Source organism: Falco peregrinus, chromosome 9 (assembly GCF_023634155.1).
Source record: "Falco peregrinus isolate bFalPer1 chromosome 9, bFalPer1.pri, whole genome shotgun sequence".
Taxonomy (NCBI): domain Eukaryota; kingdom Metazoa; phylum Chordata; class Aves; order Falconiformes; family Falconidae; genus Falco; species Falco peregrinus.
In genome coordinates this window covers 15,148,739-15,171,882 of record NC_073729.1, presented here as the reverse complement: position 1 = coordinate 15,171,882, position 23,144 = coordinate 15,148,739, and the positions used below count along the sequence as shown (strand labels likewise).

The following is a 23,144-nucleotide window of genomic DNA, read 5'->3' as shown; positions in this document are numbered from 1 at the left end:
CACAACTCCGGTTTGACCTCGAGTACCCCCCAGGGCTGACTGATTGTCCTCGGGTGACCCTGGCACGGTCTCAGGGCACGGCTGTGCCCGCAGGAGCGCCCGGGCGCTCGGGCTGCCCCCGGCTGCGTCTGAAGGTGCAGGTACAGCTGTGGGCAGGGACCCACTCAGGGCAGGGACCCACTCAGGGCAGGGACCCACTCTCGGCGGGGACCCACTCTCGGCGGGGACCCACTCTCGGCAGGGACCCACTCTCGGCGGGGACCCACTCGTGGCAGGGACCCACTCACAGGCCGGCCCAGCTGCCCCCAGCTGGGGCGGGGGGACACCCCTGCAGGACGAGGCTGCGCGGCCTCTCCCTTGCCGCTGCCCCCATTTCCCCGCCCCGCCAGCCCTGGGGGCTGCGCTGGCCGCCTGCGCTGCTCGGGGGGGAGAAGGGAAGAGCTGGGGGGCAGTTTCCTTCTGCAGGTCGGTGCCTGCTCCCAGCAGCGGCCCTGGGGCTCCTCCTGCACAGGGGCTGTTTAGGGGCTGGTTATGGTGTGGCTGCTTTACCGCTATTCCACAGTCGTACGCTCCTATAATTAATTTTGTCCGAGATTGGGCATGACATAATTTCTTGCTCATCACACAATCACTCTATCATTTTCTTTACCTTCTGGCAGCGCTCGGGTTTTATTAACGTCTTTGCATCTTCCAGAAATAAGTCAAAAGCTCACAAAAAAAATAATAATCTGCAGACAGACAAGGATTAACACCGTCCTGCAAAGTTTAATATAACAGAATATGATCTGATGAAGACAAATCTACAACAGAAAATTTTTGCAGTTTTCTTTTTTCAAATTTTAAAAATTGCAAAACATACATTTTTGCAATTCATGTAGTTACTCTGCTTCTAAGCCGTTATACCGATGCGTCTTCTCCTGTTCCTTCATCAGGAATATAATCTGCTAGTTGTTATATGTCCATACAGCGACACGTCTGGGGGAGATGTTGCGGTGCTCCATGGTATTTTATCCTAGACAAGAAACATTCAAAAACAGTCTTAGTTTCAAAATTTCACTCTTGTGGTTCACTGCTACAGACAGAAAAATGAATATGCACGTTTCTAATGTAGTTAACAAAAATCTCCCTTTCAAATGGTCTTTCCTTCAGCTTCCAGGTTAAGATTTGACTACAACGCTTTGCTGAACTTCACGATACCGACTGCTGGTTCTCGGCGCAGCCTCAGGACCCAGTCCCAGGTGCCTCTGACTGCGGGGTTGGGGGTGGATTCACAACTGTGTGTAAATCCCACCCCCTCCACCCTCCACCTGTGCCCTGAGCTTCGGTGCTAAACCAGCTTCAGCACGTGCTTCCCTGTGCTTTTCCCTTTCAGAATGCCAGCACTGGGGCTCAGACCTGCAGCTTCCCAAACTGCCTTTTGAAGAAGTCATGTACAACGACGAAAGCACATACAAGTGGCTGTGCACCCTGAAAAGAGTCGGGATCGTGCTGCTCACGGGAGCTGCTGCCAGGCAGGGAGAGCTGGTTAAACTTGGCCACAGGATCGGGTTCCTGCGTCTTACCTTCTATGGGTGAGTTTGGGTTTTAATATCTGTGCTTTGCTGGCTATGGAATCACCGCTAATGTACTTCAATTCAGCTTGCTGGACCTGTTTTGTGGATTAATTTCATAAAGCAAGGTGATTTTTTTTCTTTGTGTGTTACAAAATATGGCCATCAATTAATATTTTGTGTGAGAGAACTGCTTTGCTGTCACAGGTAGGGTATGTGAAGAAAAGCAGCAATAATACTAACTGCCGAGAGAAGGAAAAATGCCTGAAAACAGATTACATCAAATAAAAGATAATCACAAAAAAGCTACTTACATATACCACAGAACAAAATCAAAAATCCCTAATCCAGTCCCCTTCTGAACATTGGAATCTATCTGTACTGAAACTTTCTCTTAGCCTGAGTTTGAGTCATGGAAATAGGTAATACTTAGGTGATGACGTTGTGTCTCACATCACCAAGAAGATGGTCAGAGTACCTGTTTCACTGCTTTCAACTGCTTTTCTTTTTGCAAAAGGAAGAGCTCAGCCTGCAGGAGTGCAAGCAGGAACCTGTAAATCATCATTTTGATGCCCAGAGGTGATAAATGAACGCCTGCCTCCTCAAGCACCTACTAGGCGAGTAAGCAAATGATGATGGTAGCTCACATCTTGCTAAGCTGAGGCAGTGACCTCCATCTAGCTAAGCGAAGGAGCAGTGTCATAGCTAACGTATTGCACTGTCCCTCACTCTCTGTAAAGGTCCCTTCTCCCCTGTAACAGAAAAAGATAATAAAAATTATGGCAAGAGTTCTTCTTCACTTGGATTTTACCTCCAGTTCAGAGAATAAGCTAACAAACCACGTGTGCAATAACCAGGGGCTTCTCCCTTGCCTTAAAAAAAAAAAAAAAAAAAAAAAAAAAAATCTTAAATAAATGGAAGTGGGAAAAAAAATTCAACCTTCGCCAGAAATACCACAGTCCCTCGAGACTGCAAGTCAGGAGGAAAGATCTGCCCCTGCACACTCCTGCGTGGAGGCACATACGATCCCTGCTGGCACACGTAATGCAGGTGAGGTACAAAGCAGCACCGTGACACCACGAAAAATACATTAACTCAGAATGTTAATTATGAGGCGAAGGGAAGGTGAACGAAAGGTCCCTTTTTCAACCTATGATGCTTATTAAGTCTTACTGTTACATATTCATTTTGCAAGTATTTCTCCATCATCAGCTATGGGAAAAGACGTCAGTGATGCTGCCGGTTTTTAGATTTAGTAAACAATTTCCAAGAGGCAGAGAAATTGCTATTCTGATATACTAGCAATGTCTAGCAGTGTATAAGTTGCTTCTGAACAGTCCTTCATTTTTGTTTCATTTATGTTGAAAGTCAACCGGTTTGTGCAGAATTTCAGTCCCCCCGCTTCAAATCAGGAAAGCTGCCTCAAGAAATTTTTCAGAAATTGGCAGAAACTGAAGTGAACTCATAGGACGTAGAACAGCCTGTGAGAATGGCATTTTTAATTAATTTTTTTTTATTGTCTTCCAAGAGGACAGGATGGAATTTTTTATAATGTTAATATTATGAAGCTTTTTTTGCCATTTCCAGCAGCCATAATAAATATTTGCAAAGCTTTAAAGGGAGTAACATATAAATGTACTAGGGTAGTTAAGATAATACACTTTCACTAAGGTGTGGTTTCCTCTTTCTGTTTACTGTGCCAGAAGGAAAAGTGGTTTTCAACATTAATTGGGATGCAGTCAGGTTAATCCTACTGAAATAAGTGGGAACAGAACCCCCTGCTTGACTCAAAAACCTCATCCAGTGCTAGGGTATTTTTTCTAATGTTAAAAAAAGCATTCTTAATGTCAAGCACTTCTACATTTGGCAGCCTATTTTAAACTTTCATCGTTATGAAAATACTACTGCTTTCTATTTCTGTTTTGACATGATCCTAATAACAGATACAAGGAGATTCTTAGGGATATCCGATTCACAGATTTCCTCTGTATCTAGAGGATGAAACATTTGTTCTGTTTGTATCCAGACAGCTGCACAAGCATTTTGAGTTAGGAAAGCCAAACCAACCAACTAACTAAACAACCCAAAACCCCTTAAAAATCAATACCAATAACCCCACCACCACCAGACAGGACCTTTGACATGCACCATGAATTTGTGCTTAGGTTACAACAGAACCTTTAGTGGCTTTCCTAAGTTCCAGGGACTGAGAGCTGGATCTAGAAGTAGTTCCTAGATTCTAAAACTGGAAATGATCTCTAAATCTTCTATCTATAACATTATCTAGACTAATGTTCTTGACATGGCAGCCCACTGTGTTTCACCTGTTGTCCATCTGCTGTGCCCTGTACCATGCCTGTCACTAAGGCAATTCGAAAACGTCTTATATTGAACTCGGCACCATTGTAAGATTAAAGAAACATCTACCACCCTGCCTGGCCCCCTGCCTCAGCTCCTAACCATCCTTGCTGTTTGAAATGCCAGCCACCGGTCTGAAACTGTCTGCAGCACCCAGTTTGTGATAACTCTGCTGTTTGAGAGACTGAAAAGTCCCTTACTTTATAAATGTGCATTAACAGTGAGGATATACTGTCCTTGCCCGAGTTCAGCTAATGAGGTTTAGGCTGCCCTAGGGAGACTTGCCAGTTTATCAGGTGTGTCATCAGATTGTTGTTCTTTTTTTCTAATTAAAAAAACCTTAGTCTTACCACTCACTGACTTTTCCCTAATACAGTTATAATCAGTAAAGATTATTAAATGCTTCACCTTATTTAAAGTCAGCTTGAATTAATGTTTACTCTCTTTAAAGATGGTTTCAATAGAAGTAATTTGTCAGGATAAATTCTGAGTGTTTGAGATAGAGATAGATATATATTTAAATGTGTTTTAATACATCCTACAAAGAAACTCCCACCCATTAGTGTTCCGTACAAGATCAAGGTTGAAACGTGACCTTGGTCCACACCATTTGAGCAAGTAATGGTTAGAGCTTCTTTCACTGTTTAAACCAACTTCACTATTGGCGTTGATTAAACCTTATTTTTTATTTTCCTTAACTGTTAGGGTTCACAATAAAGGAATGATAAAATGTTATCATTTTCTTTGCTTTTCCAAAACATATTTGCTAATTCCTGGACTTACTAGGCTGCAGAAAGAGAGTTTCAATGTTAGGGAAATCTTCCAATTCATTACAAGTTCTGCATTTAAAGGAAAACATAGTTGGAATATCCAGTTCAGTTTTGGGTTTTTTTCTATTTGCTTTTAAACAAATAATCTTTGAATTAATAATTTCAGTAATTGAAAGCCTTGAAGTCTTACACCATCCCAATTGAGCCACCATGGGTAGATCTACTCTTGGTCATTTGACAGTTGCTAATTACATTTCTGTGTCTGATTAGATTGATTTTGCAATATTAAAATCTGAATAAATTAAGGTCCAAGATAGCCTGACATCCAAAGACCAGTTTTGCAGACTAGTCTGGATTTCAAGAAACAAAATGCAGCTGCCACCAGGTGAAGCCAACATGCGGCGTATGGTCCGGCTCTGGGAGCAGAGTGGATGCTCCAGCGCTAAAGGAAAGGCACGGTGGTAAAGGGGGTAGGGTGTGTGAGAGACAATGTGCCTATTAGCAGAGCCAAGATTTTTAGGGGGAGAACATAAAGTGTTGAACGCACTTTCTTTTTCAGAATGTTGCCAACTTGCAAGGAGAGAAAGTAACTGTACGCACACAGGCAGCCTGCTCCAGAGTTCAGAGCCGAGCTGAGGGATGATGGGGGGTGGGTGTGCTATTCCCTACATCCCAGCTTTCACCTCACCCGTTCAGAGGTCACAAAGGGTGTAGCTGTCTCCAGGATGCACTGTGAGGATGCCTCTGCTAAGGCTACACCAAAAGCATACCAACTCACACGGCAGCACAGGGGCAAGCTGCCAGCACCATACAGCACAGCTGGCCTGCCGAGGAGCTGTGCAAGATGAGTTTGTTACCGAAATAGATAAACCTTGACCCAAAGCTCATACGAGTCATTAGAAGGATACTGCCTGCCCCTGTCACTGAGTTCTTCAGATTGGATGAAGTCTATGGGAAACACTTTACAAAAGCAAGTGTCACTTGCTGCGTGTGGGCACTTTGCTGGCAAAACGCTGCTTCCAAGCGTCGAGCTCTCTGTGCATTGTGAGGAGTTGTTGGTTTATTTTTTTATCTCTCTTTAAGAGGAGTTTCTTTAATGGCAAGGGCTGTGCACAGAAAGTTGGGTTGCAAAATACTACACCATCTCCACTTTGCTGCATGGCTATCGAGTCTCCTTCCTCCCTGGGCCCATGCACATGTGCAGAGGCACACGTTTGCAGCCTGACCTCTTCAGCAACGTGTAGCTAATCTAACCACCATACTGGTGATGTTAATGATTACTGCTTTGAAATATATTATAAATGACCCTTTAGACCTTGTGTTTTTTTCCCTAAGTGCTCTGCTCAGGGTGGGGGGAAAAAGGGAGCCAATCCTAAAACATTGGAAAATACAAGCAGATTCGTGTGTAAACTTTGAGTTGTTACGTGCAGTGGTTTAAGAAATCATTCATAAAGTATTTTTAAAAGATAAAGTGCCAAAACTAGTTTCAAATGGTGCAGTACAGATGTGTGTGAAGTGGTAACATGCTAAACGTTTCAGAAAATGGTTAGAGAACTGTATTCAAACAGCCTAATAAACAGTGTTTGTTAAATGTGTAATTCATCACATGAAGTCTCAAAAAAAGACTTCAATGCTTTTGGCTTCATTTTGGGTATTTGGTAGGGCTGTTTTATAAGGAACAAAGTTTGTTGGTTTCTTTTTTTTTTTTTTTTTTTTACTATGTATAGCTGGAACTCAGCCTAAAAACATTACAGAGAAGAAAAAAACTCTTTCCCTGTAGCATCTTTTCTTCTAATTTAACCTGTTTGATTTTTAGCTGTAGTTATTGTAGTGCCTGGTCGTGTTGCTCTTAAATATTTCTTGCAGTAGCAGAAACTCCACTGAGTTTTCAGTCTTAATAACAGACTTAGAGCGGCATTTTACAGTCCATGTCTTCAGCTCTAAAACAGAAGTTCATTTCTTACTAGCATCAATTCTGAGGTGGGTTTTACAACTGTAACAAAATAACTTTGGGTAATTCCCTTGCTATTTCACTAGCAGCCAGATACAATGCCTACCGAATATTAGAAATAAAAGGATAAATTTGGAATTGGCAAGCTTGCCAAATAAAACATTACCTCAACAGGGCCATGAATTTTAAACTGAAATGTACCTGCAACGAATGTAACCCTGACACATGGAAACAACAAAAGCCTTTTTTCTTGTCTAGGTGTCTGTTTGCTACATGCTACCTAAAATGTCATTACTTTAAAAAGCAGACACACTCACTGTATCAGCCATATAAGAATGTCAAGAGGTTCCACACTTTTAAATTAACCTTTTCTTTTACATTATGGAGGCACAACTCCATGAACGAAGTCTCCTGTCATACCACAACTCATTGCTCGACTTCTCTCACCCTAGACTTGTGCTCCTTCCCGGTCCTGAAGCCTTGTCCAGGGCTTGGGGTGGCACAAAGGGCTTCCCCAGTGCTCCCACAACTCCCACAATTGCCAAACCATCTGCACCTCCCAGGCAAGGACACGGGTCCCAAATCTCTTATGAACGAGGCTTAGGTTTTTAATGAAGCGCAAGACATGATTCGAGCATGGCTTCAGTTCCTAGCGTGGTGGGTTTGCAAGACAGTGGATCTAACAGATGGGCCAGTTTTCTGCTCAGGGAGGCTGAGCCCACATTGTCACTTCATGCAAAAAATTACTACGCCTGCCTGGTGCCAAATTTCCTCCTCTGTCAACCGGCCTGAGAAACTGATGTTGAAACCTGCCTCTAATTACTGAACCATAAACCATTCCGCCCCACTCTGCTCCCCCTAAGGCCAGGAGTCCTCTGACATCACCCACATTTTCTTCCTTCTCGTGCTCCCTCCCTGTGTCTGACTTGATACTCCAGCTCAGCTGAGACTTTGCCAAGGCAAGGCTGGTTTTTTCCAGGTTCGGTGCTGAGTTCTCTGTTAGCATCGCTGCCCCCAGGCCAGTAACTGGAGCTCCGAGCGAAGCTCCTTGCCTGGCAGGAAGGTTCCCGGGTGCAGCGCCCCTCTCAAAGCCTAACAGCACAAAAACACCGACTGCTTTGGCAAAACCTTACAATGGTTTTATAAAATACTACCATTCCAGAAACTGTATTACATATAATGTGGCCATTAAAATGGGTTAAATTCTTCTAGAACCATCAAGTGACAGCCGAGCCTTTTAAATTAAAGATATAGTGAACCTACCTACCTTCAGTACTAATGATGAGGATGATATAATGGGCTATTTTTCGGCTGTAAAACTGGGAACTGTGGAAGTGTGGCTGAAATTATCATACTTGAGTACTGAAGTCATGTACTGAGGAATATGTGCTGTACCAAGTCATAAAAATTATTTCTCTCAGGCAGTTAAACACATTTGCAAATCATATGCGAGGGGGCTTCCCCCCAGCATTTTCAGAAATTTCATTTTAGCATTTTACGTTGTTTCTATTCTAAATACCGCTCCTAGAACAAAAGTGTTTATATAATATATATAAATAATTTTTGTCTGCGTGTTCTTTAGCCTATTTTTTAAAAAAACTATTCATAAGAAGTAATGCGAGAGACACACCATCCGAAACATAATATATTTGGTCTGTAGTATTTGACAAGGGAAAATGAGTTTTGTATTTTTTTTTAAACCACTTGTGCTCCTGTGATTACACGGGCTGTGTATGGTGACTTAAGACTTTTCCAGACAAATGTCTGGGTCGGTAACACGGACATAACACAGCATCTGCTGCGGACCGTCCTCAGCCGCGTGAACTCTGTGCAAACAAAACGTGCGGTTCTTGGTCTGAAATTCCCCTGCACAGTGTGTCACTCGGAACAGATTTTGATTCTGCTGCAACATGAGGTATTCACATCTTTGTCATAGAAATAAGACCTTTTTTTTTTTTTTTTTGTCAGTGTACTTTCTTACTGAATTTTGTCAAATTTCAAGACAGACGCTATGTACCAAAACAAATGGCCACTGGAAATCCATCGTTTTAGATGTTACATTGGGGCCAGACGTCCCTTGGCACACTTCAGTTTCTAGCTTGAATCTAGGACTGCCAAAACAAGCCTTCTGTGCTGGGGTGGGGAGACACTGTTAAATCATTATTTCCTTATAATTTTACAATATTTTCATGTTCAAAGATGGAATGACCACGATCTCATGGATTCAGTGTGCACTGTCTGGCATGCTGGCTGGCTGTTCTAACAAGTTTTCTCTTTTCCCTTTCATTGCAAAGACCAACTTGGCAAGTGCAGGACAAAGCAGATGCTAACAACGTCGCTTACACCACCGGGAAACTGTGTTTTCACACTGATTACCCTGTTCTGCAGCATCCACCTGGGGTAAGGCGAATCCACTGACAACACAAAAGGGAGAAGGAAATGTTCTTATAGCGCGGAATACGGTTAGCATGCAGTGACGGGATTGGGTCTTAAAAGAGCAATGCGAAAATAACAAAATACTAATCTGCCTGTAACGACCTACATACACATGGGTATGCAAGATACACATTACGATGCAAGTTCTGCATAACAAGTCCATTATGTAGCCCATAATTTTTAAATGACAGTCACAAAATATCAAGAATTTTACCACACGAGAGAACATCAGGGTCCTGTAGGTGCTCTTGGTACTGCTTTCATTATATTAAAAAAGCTAGGTGTCTAAATGCTATAGTCAAGTGGTGACATTTTAGGACTCATCTGTTCACCTTAAAAGGGGACCTTACTAGAGGAAATATGAATAAGATGCTATATTCTGTTTTCTGTGAATTGATTCAAGTTAGACACTTATTTACCCTTTCATACTAGACAAAAAAAAAGCGGCGCATTCCGTAAAGCTTGGCAACCACCGGAGAAAAAAAGTTTTCACCTTGTCCCTGTCATATCAGAGTCTAAGCCACATAACTCAGCAGAGAACTGGAAAGTAGTAGGGACACGTACAAAGGAACAAAGATAACCCTGGAAAAGTTTGCTCCCATAAACCTTCCCTTTCTAATGTTGTGGAGTACTTTGTATCAGTTGTTTCTATCATCAAACCAAAAGCCACCGTGAGTTATCCGCGAGTACCAAATACTTCACACTAGCATCCTGTTCATTAGCGCGGAGTAAGAATGGAAAAGGGCTTTTAGCTCACTGTCTTGTCCATGCCAAACCTCACACTGCTATGGAACGATAGAAAAAGAGCGTAACCTTTCTCATTCAAGAAATGTTTGTAAGAAATAAAAGTATTAAAGCACATTGAATTATTTTTTAACATTGTCCTGAACGTGTAGTTTTCTTTCTTTATCTAGTTATTACACAATAGTTGAATTCTTAAGACATATTTATGACAAGTATGTGAAGAAATGGTTTGGAACAGACGATGATTAGTTTCAGAACTGTTCCGTAGAAGTATTTTTTAGATTTCCTAGGTTTTCATCTGGCAACTATTTTTCTAGGAGGTGTCCTGTTGAAAACAAAAACCCCAAGGAAACCACAACTGACGGTTAGATCTAGCAGAAACATGAGCTCTCTAGAATGTAAAACTAAATTCTCATTTGCACTAAATTCTCCCTTTCAACTTTTCCAACGTCGCTGACCATGATGTAGGGCACGGCTGCCTTGCTTGGCAGTGCCAGGCTGTGCCCACCCTGCGCGAGGCACCCGCAAAAGCAAAGAGCTTGTTGCCTCCTGCTCCCTTCAGCGGGAGGCCCCAGTCCTCCCCACAGCTTGTTGGCCAAAAGGACTACAGGGGAGGGCGGGAAGCTGCTTCATCACACGAATAAAGTAGCTGATGTCCTTTCCAAACAAGCTGCCCTTCTACACTCTCGGTTCAATCAGTTTCCCCCCTCGTCATCATCTTCAGGGTCTGCAGATCCAGCGGGTGGGGGGCTCTGGGACGAGCCCTGTTCTCTGCTCCTTTCTCTTCCAGTGTTTTTTTTTTATTGGGGTTTGTCTTTTCCCTCCTCCTGGTGGTCTCCGAAATAATTCACCATCACAGAAGGGAGAGGTGAACGCTCAGTGTTTTGTGTGGTGTGGCTAAGATGAACGGTCGCGCTTTGCGTGATGCTGGACTGATGCCGCAGGCAGCTTTACCGCCGTGTCAGTGTCTCAGATTGACACCGGTGCCACCAAGAGCCCAATTCAGGCCTTCTGCCCCGTCTTACACCTGGGCAAGTTTGCTGTGAAGTGGAATGAAACTTTCTTAACCCTACCTGGGCACAGAGACGCCGGGCCCGTTGCCTCCTGTGACAGCCACCTATTCCCCTCTGTGAGCAGATAATTCACAGCAGGTTTTGTTTCCTCAAGACAATCCTCCTTGGTGAGATGAGACTGAAATGCGTTTAAAATGCTGTTACTGGCACAAAGAGGGACTCGAAGGAAAGAAGCGAGCCCCAGGCCCAGCAGCTGACCTGCAGGCTGCAAGCATTTGAAGGCGTCCCAGCCGGGATGCAGTTTATGAACATTAATTTTCTGCCTTTGGGACAGCGGTGGCAGGGTGCTGTGAAGCAGCAGTAACGGGAACTCAGTCTTTCCCTGAAAAAAAATGGGAAAACAACCCCAAAAGCCCAGAACCACAGATAGGAGGGAACCGATACTAATGAACTGTTAAATATGCAAGCTAATTCGTTTCGTAACAAGATGTTAACTCCTTCCAGGTTCAGTTTCTCCATTGTATAAAGCAAACGGCTGCAGGAGGTGAAAGCCAAGTCGTCGATGGATTTCACGTATCCAGGATGCTGAAGAAACAAAACCCTCAGGCATATCAGATCCTGACCTCTACTGCTGTAGACTATACAGATATAGGGGTGGACTTCTGTGATTTTGCTGTGCAATGTAAACAAAGGATTATAGAGTGAGTAGTTTCAACACCATGGGAAAATAAATCCCCTGTTGTGTGGTGGCTCGCATGTTGGTAGGAGAAGGTCTGTTCCTGCCACCTTGTGGGGAAAGGCTGGTTCAGCTTGGTCTGCGGGTATTTGGAGGGGTCTGGGGGGCTGGGTTGGTTGGGTTCGGGGTTTTTTTGCCAGTGTATGACTTCTGTGCTGTGTACCACGGCTTGCCTGATTCGGTTTTGCCACACACTAGCAAGAAGTGCTGGTAATCAGAGCAGCTTCTAGGTGCTGCCACAGGTTAACAGCAGCTGGGGCTGTTCCTAAATTCCAGCAGATGCACATTTGCATCACGCAAAGAGAGGTCATCATTTGAAGCGTTCCGATTAAGAACTATATACTATGAAAAGATCAAACACAAATTTTCATAATCTGCTGAACTGAAAAAATTGATGATTCTACAGCTGAGGAGTATAGAAAATAGATTAATTTTTTTAGCACGTTAAGCACCTACACTTTCTCCGCATTCTCCCTTTTCCTAGTTAGGTTTAGTTATCAAAACCCAACCCAATACCAATCTGAATTTCACTATAAAAACATACTGAAATCCCAGCAGGAGAGTTCATTTGTTGTTTAACCATCTTAACATGTTTTAGTAACGACATAATACATTCCCTTTCCTTCTGTGTTTCATAGCGTGGATTCCAGGGGCGAAGCAGTTCGCATCAATTATAATAATGCAACAAGAGACACGGTGTTTGACATACCGGCTGAAAAAGTGAGGCCGTTTTATGCAGCTCTAAAGGAATTTGATGATTTATTAAACAGCGCAGAACACAAGTTTACTTACAAGCTGAAACCAGGTCAGTAAATTGCCTCTCCTCGCAATGATTTTCCCATGTTTTTCCTAACAGCCAAAACACTTGAGCATTGTTAGCACTGGTACCGAGAGGAAATCTCAGTCCTTCCATCACCTGTTTTATTTCATAGTGCATCCTTATGTTCACGTTACAGATTTCTTTTGCCATTCTTACAGTATAAAGGAGAAAGAACAAAAAAAGGTGGGGGAGAATAGCGCTTACCCATACCACATAGGAAATTGTAACTTGTCATAGCGATAGCACCACAGATGGGAAATCATGTGTAAGACTGCTGGGCCATCCCAGCTCAGTGTCTGTTTGTTACATGATACACAATTACATACTTTTCCTTCTGCTTCATTTGATGCAGAGTACAGCCATTAAGCCAAACAATTCCTTCATGACACTTCAGTTGGTTAGTGAGGCCCCTTCCCGATGGCTGCAGGAGTTGCACAGCATCTCCAGGATGATACTGATGCGTAACGTGCATAACGCTGAAGGCAGCTGAACAGTGCCGGGGGGAATTCAGTTATCGTCTTTGCTTAGACACCAAATGCCAGCATCGTGCTGGATGAATTGCCGAAGGGCACTGCTGCTCTGCTGCTTTTTCTGGGTGGCCTATACAAGGTGTCTGGAGGCAGATCTGCAGAAGAAGAGAGTGCTCTAAACTTCAGCTGGAGTTGTACAGGGCTGTGTTTTTGAACGTAAAACATGCCCCAGAAATGTCCTTTACTCTTTAAAAGTCAGTCTATGCATATATTTAACTACTTCGGCCTTAATCTCTGTTCTTTCCTTCCTTAGCTGTAAAATTAAGATATGAACGGTCCCTCATCTCTCAAGAGATGTTAAAAAAGTAAATTCATTAGCAGATCTGACTGCCGCGTGTACGGTGATGGTAGTTTCTTTAAAATGTCTATCAGGAAATTAATATCTCTCTATTGGGAACACGCAATGAAATAATTTATAAGGTCACATAATAAATGGTAAACCAAAGTACCTCACATTACATTAGCACTATCCATGCCATCAATTAACACACCGAAAGGGTGGTAGAGGGGAGGGGGAGAAGGAAAGAAAGACTATAAGGTTATTTAATTAGAGATTTATCATAATGGTGGCACATCAGGGAGAAGAATTAAAATGGCATGCTAGCCTTCATGAGGTGATTTCCCAATTTTCAGTGGCTTGACTTTGTTCTCATAAAATTCTCTTAACAGGGACAGTAATGCGGGATGTGTATAGCACAAAGAGTAGCCAGCTGATCAAATAAAAACCATCCTACTGGCTTTTACTGTTTTTAACCTTCCCGTGGATTTGCTGTAGTCGCCTTTCCCCCCATGCTCTGCTTTTCTCAGTATGGGCTCCCCTACCGCTCTGCTTTTTAACTCCTGGTTGTACAGGAAAAGCAGCACAGATTGAAAGGGGCCTGCCCTCTCTGGTTGAGCATGAGCAGCTGAATTAAAATTACTGTGTCATTTCCGTACATCTCCAGCCAAGCTACTTGAAATTATTGCTCCATCAGCATTGATACAAATCCACCTCCACATTATCTGTCTGCAACAGACCAAATATCAAACCTTGATGCAATCTCTTTATAGGAGACATAGTGACATTTGATAACTGGCGTGTGCTTCATGGTCGCCAAAGCTTCCCGTCGGACTCAGAAGTGACTCGTCACCTGGAAGGTGCCTATGCAGACTGGGATGTGGTCATGTCAAGGCTCCGGCTCCTCAGGAAGAGGGTCCTGCATAGGGACTGAGCTCTCTTCTAACTAGAATGAGCAAAACATAGATTGACTAACCTCAACAACAACAAAAAAGTTTTAAAATCGTGTTTCCAGAAGCTAACATCACATATATATATATATCTCTGTCTGAGTTCCATAAGCTAAGAAAACTGTTGTTTATAACAATTTAACATTTACCTGTACCCTGGTCTTTCAGTCTGTAAAAGGCATTGCTACCTCTGTGGGTTCATTTGTTTTTTAAAATCAGGGTGCAAAACGTCTTGAAAGTCTTCGCCAGGGTGGCTGGGTATCACAATGCCTTCCTTCGCCTCTACAAGCACACCTGCCCTCCCTAGAAAGCTTGGAGGGCAGCAACTAGAAAAAGCTTCAAGTATTACTTACTAAAGACTTGTTATGAACAGCACCTTCCTCTGTTTTCTGAGCGGCATTCTTTATTGCATAAATCATAACTAAAATTCACTATCAAAATAAACAACCACTGCTGTGGAGTTATTTTTATATACACGCTTCTCCAGGTAGAACTCCACTTTAATGCAAGATCTTATTCAACAGATGCTGCATTGTGCCTCTCCCGTGGTACATGTGATGACTTTCACAGCCACAAATAATTTTTCCAACGTTTCTAAATCCATAAGCTCAGAAACAATAGAGCTACCAGAGAATGCATCATATTAATTTTCCGCTGCATTAGGAATAGAAATAAATCTCAGTGTAGAGGCCACAGATAGGGTCAGAAATCCCATCAGATGCTGTGCACAGAAGTAATTAATATCTGCAGAACAGACAGACTTTTGAGTAAGGTCAGGAGGAGGAATGCTGGTGCTGCTCGGTGGCTGGAAACCACCAAGCACAAGAGGTGGTTATTGGCTCCGCACCTGACAGAGAAGTGGCAACTGACCTCAGATCCATTTTTGTTCTACCAAATAAAAGAGCACACACCTCTGATAGACTTGGTCTGCAGGGTCTTTCCTTCTAGGTTGCATTCTGAATAGAGATTACGCTATTAAAAAAATTACTGCAGCCAAAGTAGTGGGGTTTTTTTCCCCTATATTCATATGCCAATTTGAAAGAAAAAGAATTTTGAAAGTCTTATTCTTATACCCAACAGTATGTCCACAGTTTCTTTTTTACTGTCCTTATAGGTGCCGAGCTAATGGGATGCCCTCTCCCCTGTGCTGCAAGCCTAACAAAATAACCACACTTCCACCCCCAGATTGCTCTGTCCCACTCTTCATTTTCAAACTATTCCCTGAAAGTCAAAGAATTCCTAGTCTTTTCATAGCAGGCTAAAACAACAGAACTGTTACCCCAGAATTAAATAACTGCAGAATTAAATGTGTCGACACAAAACCCTTCAACATGAGCGAGGAGCTAACACCAGCTTGCAAACACTTCCACTCATCATTTACAGTCAACAGGTATCTCAGCTGAATAATCAAATAAAATAATTAATAATAAAACAAAACTAAACTAGCACAGTGTGGTTGAAATCCATTCCTCTCTAGTAAATAGTGAAATGTTCTTATCAAAGTTATGACATTAAGATATAGTGTAACAAAATTGGATTTTAGTGGTAATTTGATTTCTCGGTGCCTCCTTTAATAATTAATTTTGGGAACATGGAAAGTATTTTTTGCCTTTGCTATAAAAGGGGGAAAAGATGAGGAAAAGTTAATGCGTGTATTCTCTAAGACACCAGCAGTGCTGTGCTTTAACTGTGATATTTTCCATATAACTATTGAGTGAAGATTGCCATTTATAATGTTAAAACCAGACATCTTGGGATTTATACCAATGGTTAATAGGGGAGAGATATTTTCTGCTTTTATTCTGTACTTTTCTAAAAACTCTTTTATTGGCATTTCTGTTTATTAAAAACTTTTACGGAACTGATTACTGTCTTGAGATTGTACCTCATCTCACACATAACGTCTTGCACACAGATACGAAGTCATTTTTGTTATTTACAAATATTTGTAAATATGATTAGACCTGGATCCATTCAGGTTTGTCCCATATACTTACATCGTTAAAATACAACTAAACTCATAGCTTTGAACAGTTGTGGGGAAAACAAAAAACAACCAAAAAAAAAAGCCCCAGAATTAATCAAGGCTTTTAACGGACCTAATTTTGCATTGCTGGAATTTTTTCTCAGTGACATACACCCTATTAAAAACTCCCACAAGAGATCCCTGAAGTTCCTAACTTTATGCCTGAGATATGTTGTGTGTTATATACTCGTACCTCCTTGAACTGAACCGCATTTCCCAAAAATACGTAGTATCAACATTAAATAAAAGAACATAGTATTTTTTTTTTAAAAAAAAAGGCATTGCAGACCACAGGCATATGCCACATACACAGGCAAGATGGGCAGGCGTAGGAGTGCTGTGCCTCCAGGTTCCCAACAGCACAATCACCCTACTTGCCTGCAATTTGCAGTATGTAATTCCTTTTATATTGTATATAAATATAATCGTAGCTACTATATATTCAGCAAAGTATTTCCTGCAGAATGGAGTACAAATAATGGTCGCAACTGTTTGTCAGTTTGCGCGAAGTCCTGCGCAAACAAAACCTAATCCCTGTGAGCTGTGGCATGATGTCCAGTTTAACAGGAAAAGGGCTGGACAACCCACACAAGCCTGAGCACGATCAAAACTTACATTTCTGGCTGCAAACTCTCTACTCAGCTTCCGGGATCCAGCTACTATCTACATCACAAATTTTAATTCTAAACACCTTTGTGTCTGCTGTAGCCACACTAGGAAAAGAGAGTGTTTCTGTCACTATCCGTGTAGTAGATCTGATGATTGCACCGATGCCTGGTCAGGCTAAATAATAGAAGCAGCCCCAAATGGGTTTATTTCCCTTTTGTCTCCAAATCCACACTGAAGAATGAGATGGCAAAGCTTTCAGATGGCTCTAGCTTTTGGTCGGCTGCCACAGTGACATGTGCAGGTCACCCAGCACGGCCGACCCAACTGCCCCTACCGTACTAGAGAAAAATCAGCTGGTAAGAGGTGTTTGCAAGACAACTCTGAGGAACCTTTGGGCTGTGTCCAGAGGGTGCTAACAGCCACGATTTCACTTAGCTGGCTGTACTCCAGAAGCTATAGCACCATGTTATCTTTGTGCTGTTTGTGATACACCAACCAGCCAGCCAGCTGCGTCTGGTGGGCTCTGAGCACAGGTGGAGAAATAGGAAAGATACATATTCCTTTTATTATTTGCAAATTCCTTTTCTCTTTTGCCCTATCTTTCTTCACCTGGCACTGGATTTTGTAGCAATGGGTACTGGCTCCAGTCCCATGGCATTGTTCTCACGTGCAAATTTTAAAATATTTTTTTATATACCATATTTCCAGCTAGTGTTTAAAGCTTGCTGAAAACAAGTAGCATCTTGGGCACATCAGTACACTCCCATCTGTGTCGATCACCACAGCCCAGCTCTGCTTTAGCCACTGCTGTGCATGCCAGCTTTGGGCTGGGTAGGCAGTAAACCCGAGTCTGGAGAGATTTCCAAATGGCTGTTGGGGGAAGAAAGATGGATTAACTGCCTAGCTTTGCAAGTTGAAATATATTGCTATATAGGTGTCCAGATATAGCTGTACATACACAAATAGTATTTGTGTGTCTATGTACACGCAGGCAGACACAGGTGTAAAGGCAGATGCAGTCCTGCATCCCACAGGGGCTGTACGGGCTGTGATGAGGACGTGAAGGCTGGTCCCCACTGCTTTCCCAGCACACAGCTCTGCCTAACGCACCGCAGGGCGCACGGCTCCGCCGGCAGCCCTCCAACGTGCAGCTGCTGTCATGGGGTTGCATCATACCAGCACCTTTTAAACAGGGTTCCCATTGATCTGATGGCAGGGTAAAAGGCGACGGGTTAGGGCAAATAGACGCCGTTCCAAAGCCATGGGAAATGCAGGCACTAGCTGCTCCCTAACGCTTGTCAGGTATTTCTATGCAAAAAGACATTCAGCCATCAGGCTCAAATTCCATTGGTAGATTGAAGTTTATTTGCTGTATTCACTTTTACTCTAAGTTGGAGAAGTAGCTATGCTCATTAAACTAATGATCGCTTTGTGACTGATTCTTCCTTACTCTAAAAGACTTTCAGCTTCTAAGTTATTTGTACAAGTTGACAGAGTACAGAGCACATACCACTGCTTAAAAGCCACCCTTCTGTAAATGCACAGCAAATTAAATGCAGCCTTTCATCGCATATACAACGAATTTCTCCTAGAAAATACATATTTATTCTGTACTGTGCTTGACACAAATCAGAGAAAGTACTTAGGGATATCATCTCAAATTCTTCCTAAGGCAAATGTGTTTTTATCCTAATCTACACATTCATAAAGCTGTTGCTTTAGGGCAAGTCCATATTAGAAAATTTCATGCTGGAAATCTGAAATCACTTTTGGTAAAAGCTAATATAAGAAATCTATTTAGTACACACATTTTAAATTTACAACAAAAGATGCCTCCACTCTGTTATGCCAGTCCAGTAGCACAAAAAACCATGGTAAAGACTGAGAAGCAGAAAAAGCACAAAAATCCCCTTTTAAAAGTAAACAAAAAAAAACCCCAACCAAACAAAAAATCCATCCCACACCAACACAAAAAGAAAACAAATCGCCACCCCTCCTACGAAACCTTTCTATGCAACGTCTGATTGAAGACTAGAAAAGGAAATCGTCAAAGCCGGGGAACTGGCTACATCATCCCTAGAAAATAGCCATAGCATCAGACTTTAACTGGAGCACAGCCATGGCAGCTGTACGGGGTGTTTCTGCCTGGAACCAACCTCCTTATCAGACGCGGGATGAGATCTGAAGAGCAAGGAGCGAGGGCATCTTGCAGCCGCTCCTCCCAGGGGCACGAGGGAGGGGAAAGGCACAACTCCTGGCCTCCTGCAACATCTCCAGCAGGACGGTGCTGGGGAACAAGAAAAGCAGCAGCAGCAATCAACGAGCTACTGTTTCCCCGCACTAATTAAAAGGATCTTCAGCAGAGTCACAGTGATTCGGCATGGTCCCAAGGCTGCTCACATCGCCTCAAGGGCATCTGGTCAACCAAAGGACTGGGAGCTCCTTTGGGGCGTTTTGTAGGATACGAGCCAGTTTAGTTAGCAAAACATATCTCAAGTCCAATGTTTTATGTCTTTTTGATGATTTTTTTTTTCTTTTAATATGTAAAAGTGCCCAGTAACTTTAAAGCAGACAGAGTGTTTTCTTTGTTGCCGTGCCACGATACATGTCTTTCCCCATTAGCTCAAGCAAAATAAGGCAGGAGGTCTAAACATGTGGATAGCAGAGCATGGTTTCTCTATCATCCTTTCTTTCCAGGCAGTCATTTAGATCAATAACTACTTGTGTTGGCAATAATCGAGCTATGCGTCTCTTTCAAGTTATTTTTAGAAGCATTCAAAGCAGCAAAGATCACAGAGCAACAGACACGGAAAAGATACAGCAATTTTCAGAGTATGCCATACTCAATTTCTGAAATCTTGCCCTGCTTTTTCTCTTTAATCAAAGAGGAATGTTGTTATGAAAATGTGCTAAGGGCCGTACGATGCCCTTGAAAGGAAGCAGGCGAGGAGCAGGCGGCTGCTGCAGCGCTGCACAGCGTACCTCAGCTCCTGCCCTTCCAAGCACCTGAGGCCGGAGCTGACTGCGGTCCTTTGCCACCTCCACTCCTGCGTTCACAACTCAGCCTTGCCATGCTGCTCCCTTGCAGCTTTGGCTTCACTTTGACAAGCCCACTGGCAGGGGGTCGGTAGGAGGAAAGCCTGACCCATTCGTTTTCTTGGCTCCTCTACAAGATTGCCAAGAAAAACATGCGCTACGCAGCCAGATCACTAGATTATTTTTTGGCAACTGCAAAGAGTTAGGAAGAGCCTTTCCTCATCCTTTCACGTTTCCCCAGCACCATGTGGCGGCGGCTCCCTTACAGGCACGCGGAGGCAGTTCTGTGCGTGGTGGTTGCAACTTCTCCTTGACTCCATCACTCCCCTGCCCTCACAACGTCGTCCCTTTGCCCAAAGGCATGCAATCCACTAGGTTCTTTAACTCTGGATATTTTATTTATAAGTTATATGCTTTCCATACTATTTACCTTTTACCCGTTGCCATTATTTCCATCGTTAATAATTTTAAAAGCATAATTTAATTGTTTTTTTCATAATGAGTAGCTATCGGCTAAAGGAACCATTGGTGGCAGAGGGCAAACATTGCCTCCTCTAGTGCACCTCACTTCTCTCCAGAGCTAAGGATTTGCTTCTGAGTGTTTTTGGTTTTGTTTTGGGGGGTTTTCCCCAATAAGATTAATTCTTTTTCAGTAAGAAGATACAACAGAGGGGTTACGTCACGTATTTCAGAGCCTGCTTACGGCTACACCTTCAGTGTGAAGAGCTCCTTTCCCAGCCTGGGATTTAACCAGCCTAGAAGATTTCCACTTGGTGGTTTGAATTTCTTTCCCCAATTTGTGACCTCATCGCAGCAGTGACACAAACAGGAGCTAAAGCACAAAGCCATCTTCTTTGCATGGGAACCAAGCGAGGGCCAGAAGCTGACGGGCAGGGCTACGCCTGCGGTCCAACTGGGGCCTTGGGTATTGGGTCTTCAGTTGCTTTTATGGGAATTCAGATGAAGTTTGTGGAAACGTAATGAGATCCAACATCTTGTGAGAGATCCACTAAGGTCCGGCAAGACAAAGCATGGCTGGTGAGATTACAGCCTTGCCCTAGCCGGAGGAAGACAGTAAATCCTGTTCCATTTTTGGATGCAACCCGCAACCCAATTCAAATTGAGCCAAGTTAAATTCTCATAACTGAAGTTTAATCTTCAAATCCCCCCGGGGCTAGAAGCCTCGCGCCAGCCCTGCCCCCCCCCCCCCCCCCCCCCCCCCCCCGCCCCGGCTGGTGGCTGCAGCAGCCCTCGGTCTGCTCCCCATCCCTGCCCTGGTGCCGGGACAGAGGTTGCTCAGCCGAGAAGAACCACAGCCAAGGGGAAGCCAAGGTTCAGGGGAATTTCATCTCCATCAGATGAGTAAGGTAAACCAACATGATCGGAAAAACAGACCACATTTTTGCTGCAGCCTGGACAGATGTTTGCTGTCAGATGCACCGCACATTGTACAGCCACATCTGCTGGAAAAGCACTTTGTGGATGATTTATCACATTCCTGTGCCGAGGAGCTGAAAAGCCCCCTGAAAGTTTTCCACTTAATACTTACCGTTCCCAGCTTGGTGATCATCCCTGACATTTTCTACGTTCCTGTTCAAAGCAGCTCACAGGGGCGGGGAACCCTTCACCATCCCATGGCTTCTGGTGGTACCCTCACGGACAGACTCAGGGCATCTCAGGGAGCCAGGACACCAACATTTTTCCTTTTATGGCTGATGCATTGGGGAAGGGATGTTTTATCCTAAGGTATGGATCCTCTGCAGAGCTGCGCACCACGTAGGGTAAAGGGCTGTCCAGGGGTGCAGGCAGCAGCACTGCGAGCCAGTCTCCCGGCATCGGCTGCCATTGCAAGGGCAGGCTGAAGACAGTGAAACTGCAAAATTACTTTGGGGTAATTAATGATGCCAGAGCACCCACGGGGAGCTGCACTTTAGGAGTGGGCTGTCCTGCACATGTCTCTGCAGCCAGCTGCGTTTCTGGTATAGGGTCCTCCCAATGGCTGCTCTCCCTCGCATTAGAATTGCTGCAAACTCTGACAGTGGAAGGAGCCCCGAAACAGCAGAAACCCCAGTTAGGAAGGGTTACAGATTGATTTAATCATAACACTGTGACTTTAAAGACAAGTAGCACCAACAGTCCTTCACGGGATCACTTGCTGACAGGGATGCCTGGTGAGAAGCCGCTCCCAGCAGCTTCTTGTGCATCAGGAGCTCTCCCTGACCCCTGGGGAAACCAGGGCTGCCCACCCCAGGACAAGCCACAGGTACCTACTGCACACATCACAAATAAGAAGTGCTGTTGATGACTCACGGAAAAATGCTAAAGAATGAAAAGACTATAGAAAGGCTGTAGCCTCTTAGAAATATACATACTTCCAGTAGCTTTGATTTTTTTTAGGTTTTTTTTCCCCCCTGAAAGTGGCCTATTTTGGCTGATAGGAGGACTACCCACAGCACTGAAGATGTTTTGTTTCACCAGCACAGGCACTTAAAGACCTCCTGGGACCAGCACATTAGGGGCAAAAAAGGAGCGATCAGTGCCCTCAGACTTCCCCTGCCAAGGGCCAAGCCCAAAGCCACCCGTACCAGTGGAGAAGACTCCTATTAATACTAAGTACTGCTTGGACCACGTACCAAGATCTGAATACCTGTTCTGTTTGTTTTCCCTGTAGTAAATTGGCCTCAGGTTTACCTGCAGGTGATGAGATGGGACACCCTTCTAGCAGCCCCAGGGGATGCTCACAGACTTAGCCACCCAGATGCATCTGGGTTGAGAAACTCCATCACCACACTGCAGGCAACCTCAGCCATTAGTATTTTACAAAACCTCTAACTGGAAGGAGTCAACCAAATGACAGTGTGATGAAGGATGCAGGGTTTTTTGTGAAGCCAAGCTCTTCAGGTCAGTTTTGGTCACATCTGCTCTGTTAGTAGCAAATTTATCCTAGTCTGGCAGTCATTTCGGGTGTGCACCAAGCTTGCCCAATACCCCTCTTAGCCCAAATGTGGCTAGGAATATGGATTTCCCCTTGAGATAATTATTGAGCATGAATTATAGAGAAGTTGGGCGCCCATGCATGGCGGCACCATGCTCCCAACCTGATGCTTCATTTTCCAGTCCTTCATTTCCTGGAGCTCCTACATGCAGAGTTCCCCCAGCCATTTACTATCTGCTCTGGAGAGGAAGGTCACAGCTGGGCATGGTGCTGCTCACTCCCCAGGGGAACCAGTCACACTGCTAGTGACAGCAAACCGTGCAGCTTTCCTTCAGATTTGACACAGGAGGCATTCAGAAACAGCACAGCAAGGATGAGATGTTTCCAGCTTGTGCATGTGTCC

The 23,144-nt window shown here is 43.8% G+C and overlaps 1 protein-coding gene and 1 long non-coding RNA gene across 4 annotated transcripts in view; one reads left to right on the top strand and one right to left on the bottom strand.

Moving 5' to 3' along the window:
• The window catches only part of BBOX1 (gamma-butyrobetaine hydroxylase 1), a 42,049-nt gene extending 26,049 nt beyond the window's left edge, over positions 1–16,000 (top strand). Inside the window, exons 5-9 of one of the 2 annotated variants that reach the window (XM_055814032.1) lie at positions 1,373–1,571; positions 8,924–9,029; positions 11,327–11,523; positions 12,197–12,363; positions 15,250–16,000. In XM_055814032.1, coding sequence (XP_055670007.1) covers positions 1,373–1,571; positions 8,924–9,029; positions 11,327–11,523; positions 12,197–12,363; positions 15,250–15,302 — 722 coding nt within the window. In that variant the 3' untranslated portion in view covers positions 15,303–16,000. Of the gene's footprint in view, positions 1–1,372; positions 1,572–8,923; positions 9,030–11,326; positions 11,524–12,196; positions 12,364–13,958 lie in introns of both variants that reach the window. The other variant, XM_055814031.1, reaches the window with a different exon arrangement.
• Positions 264–23,144, bottom strand: part of LOC114011636 (uncharacterized) — a 41,782-nt gene continuing 18,901 nt past the window's right edge. The window contains exon 4 of one of the 2 annotated variants that reach the window (XR_003553626.2): positions 264–1,012. This is a non-coding gene — a long non-coding RNA (uncharacterized LOC114011636). Of the gene's footprint in view, positions 1,013–1,569; positions 1,649–23,144 lie in introns of those variants that run through there. The other variant, XR_003553625.2, reaches the window with a different exon arrangement.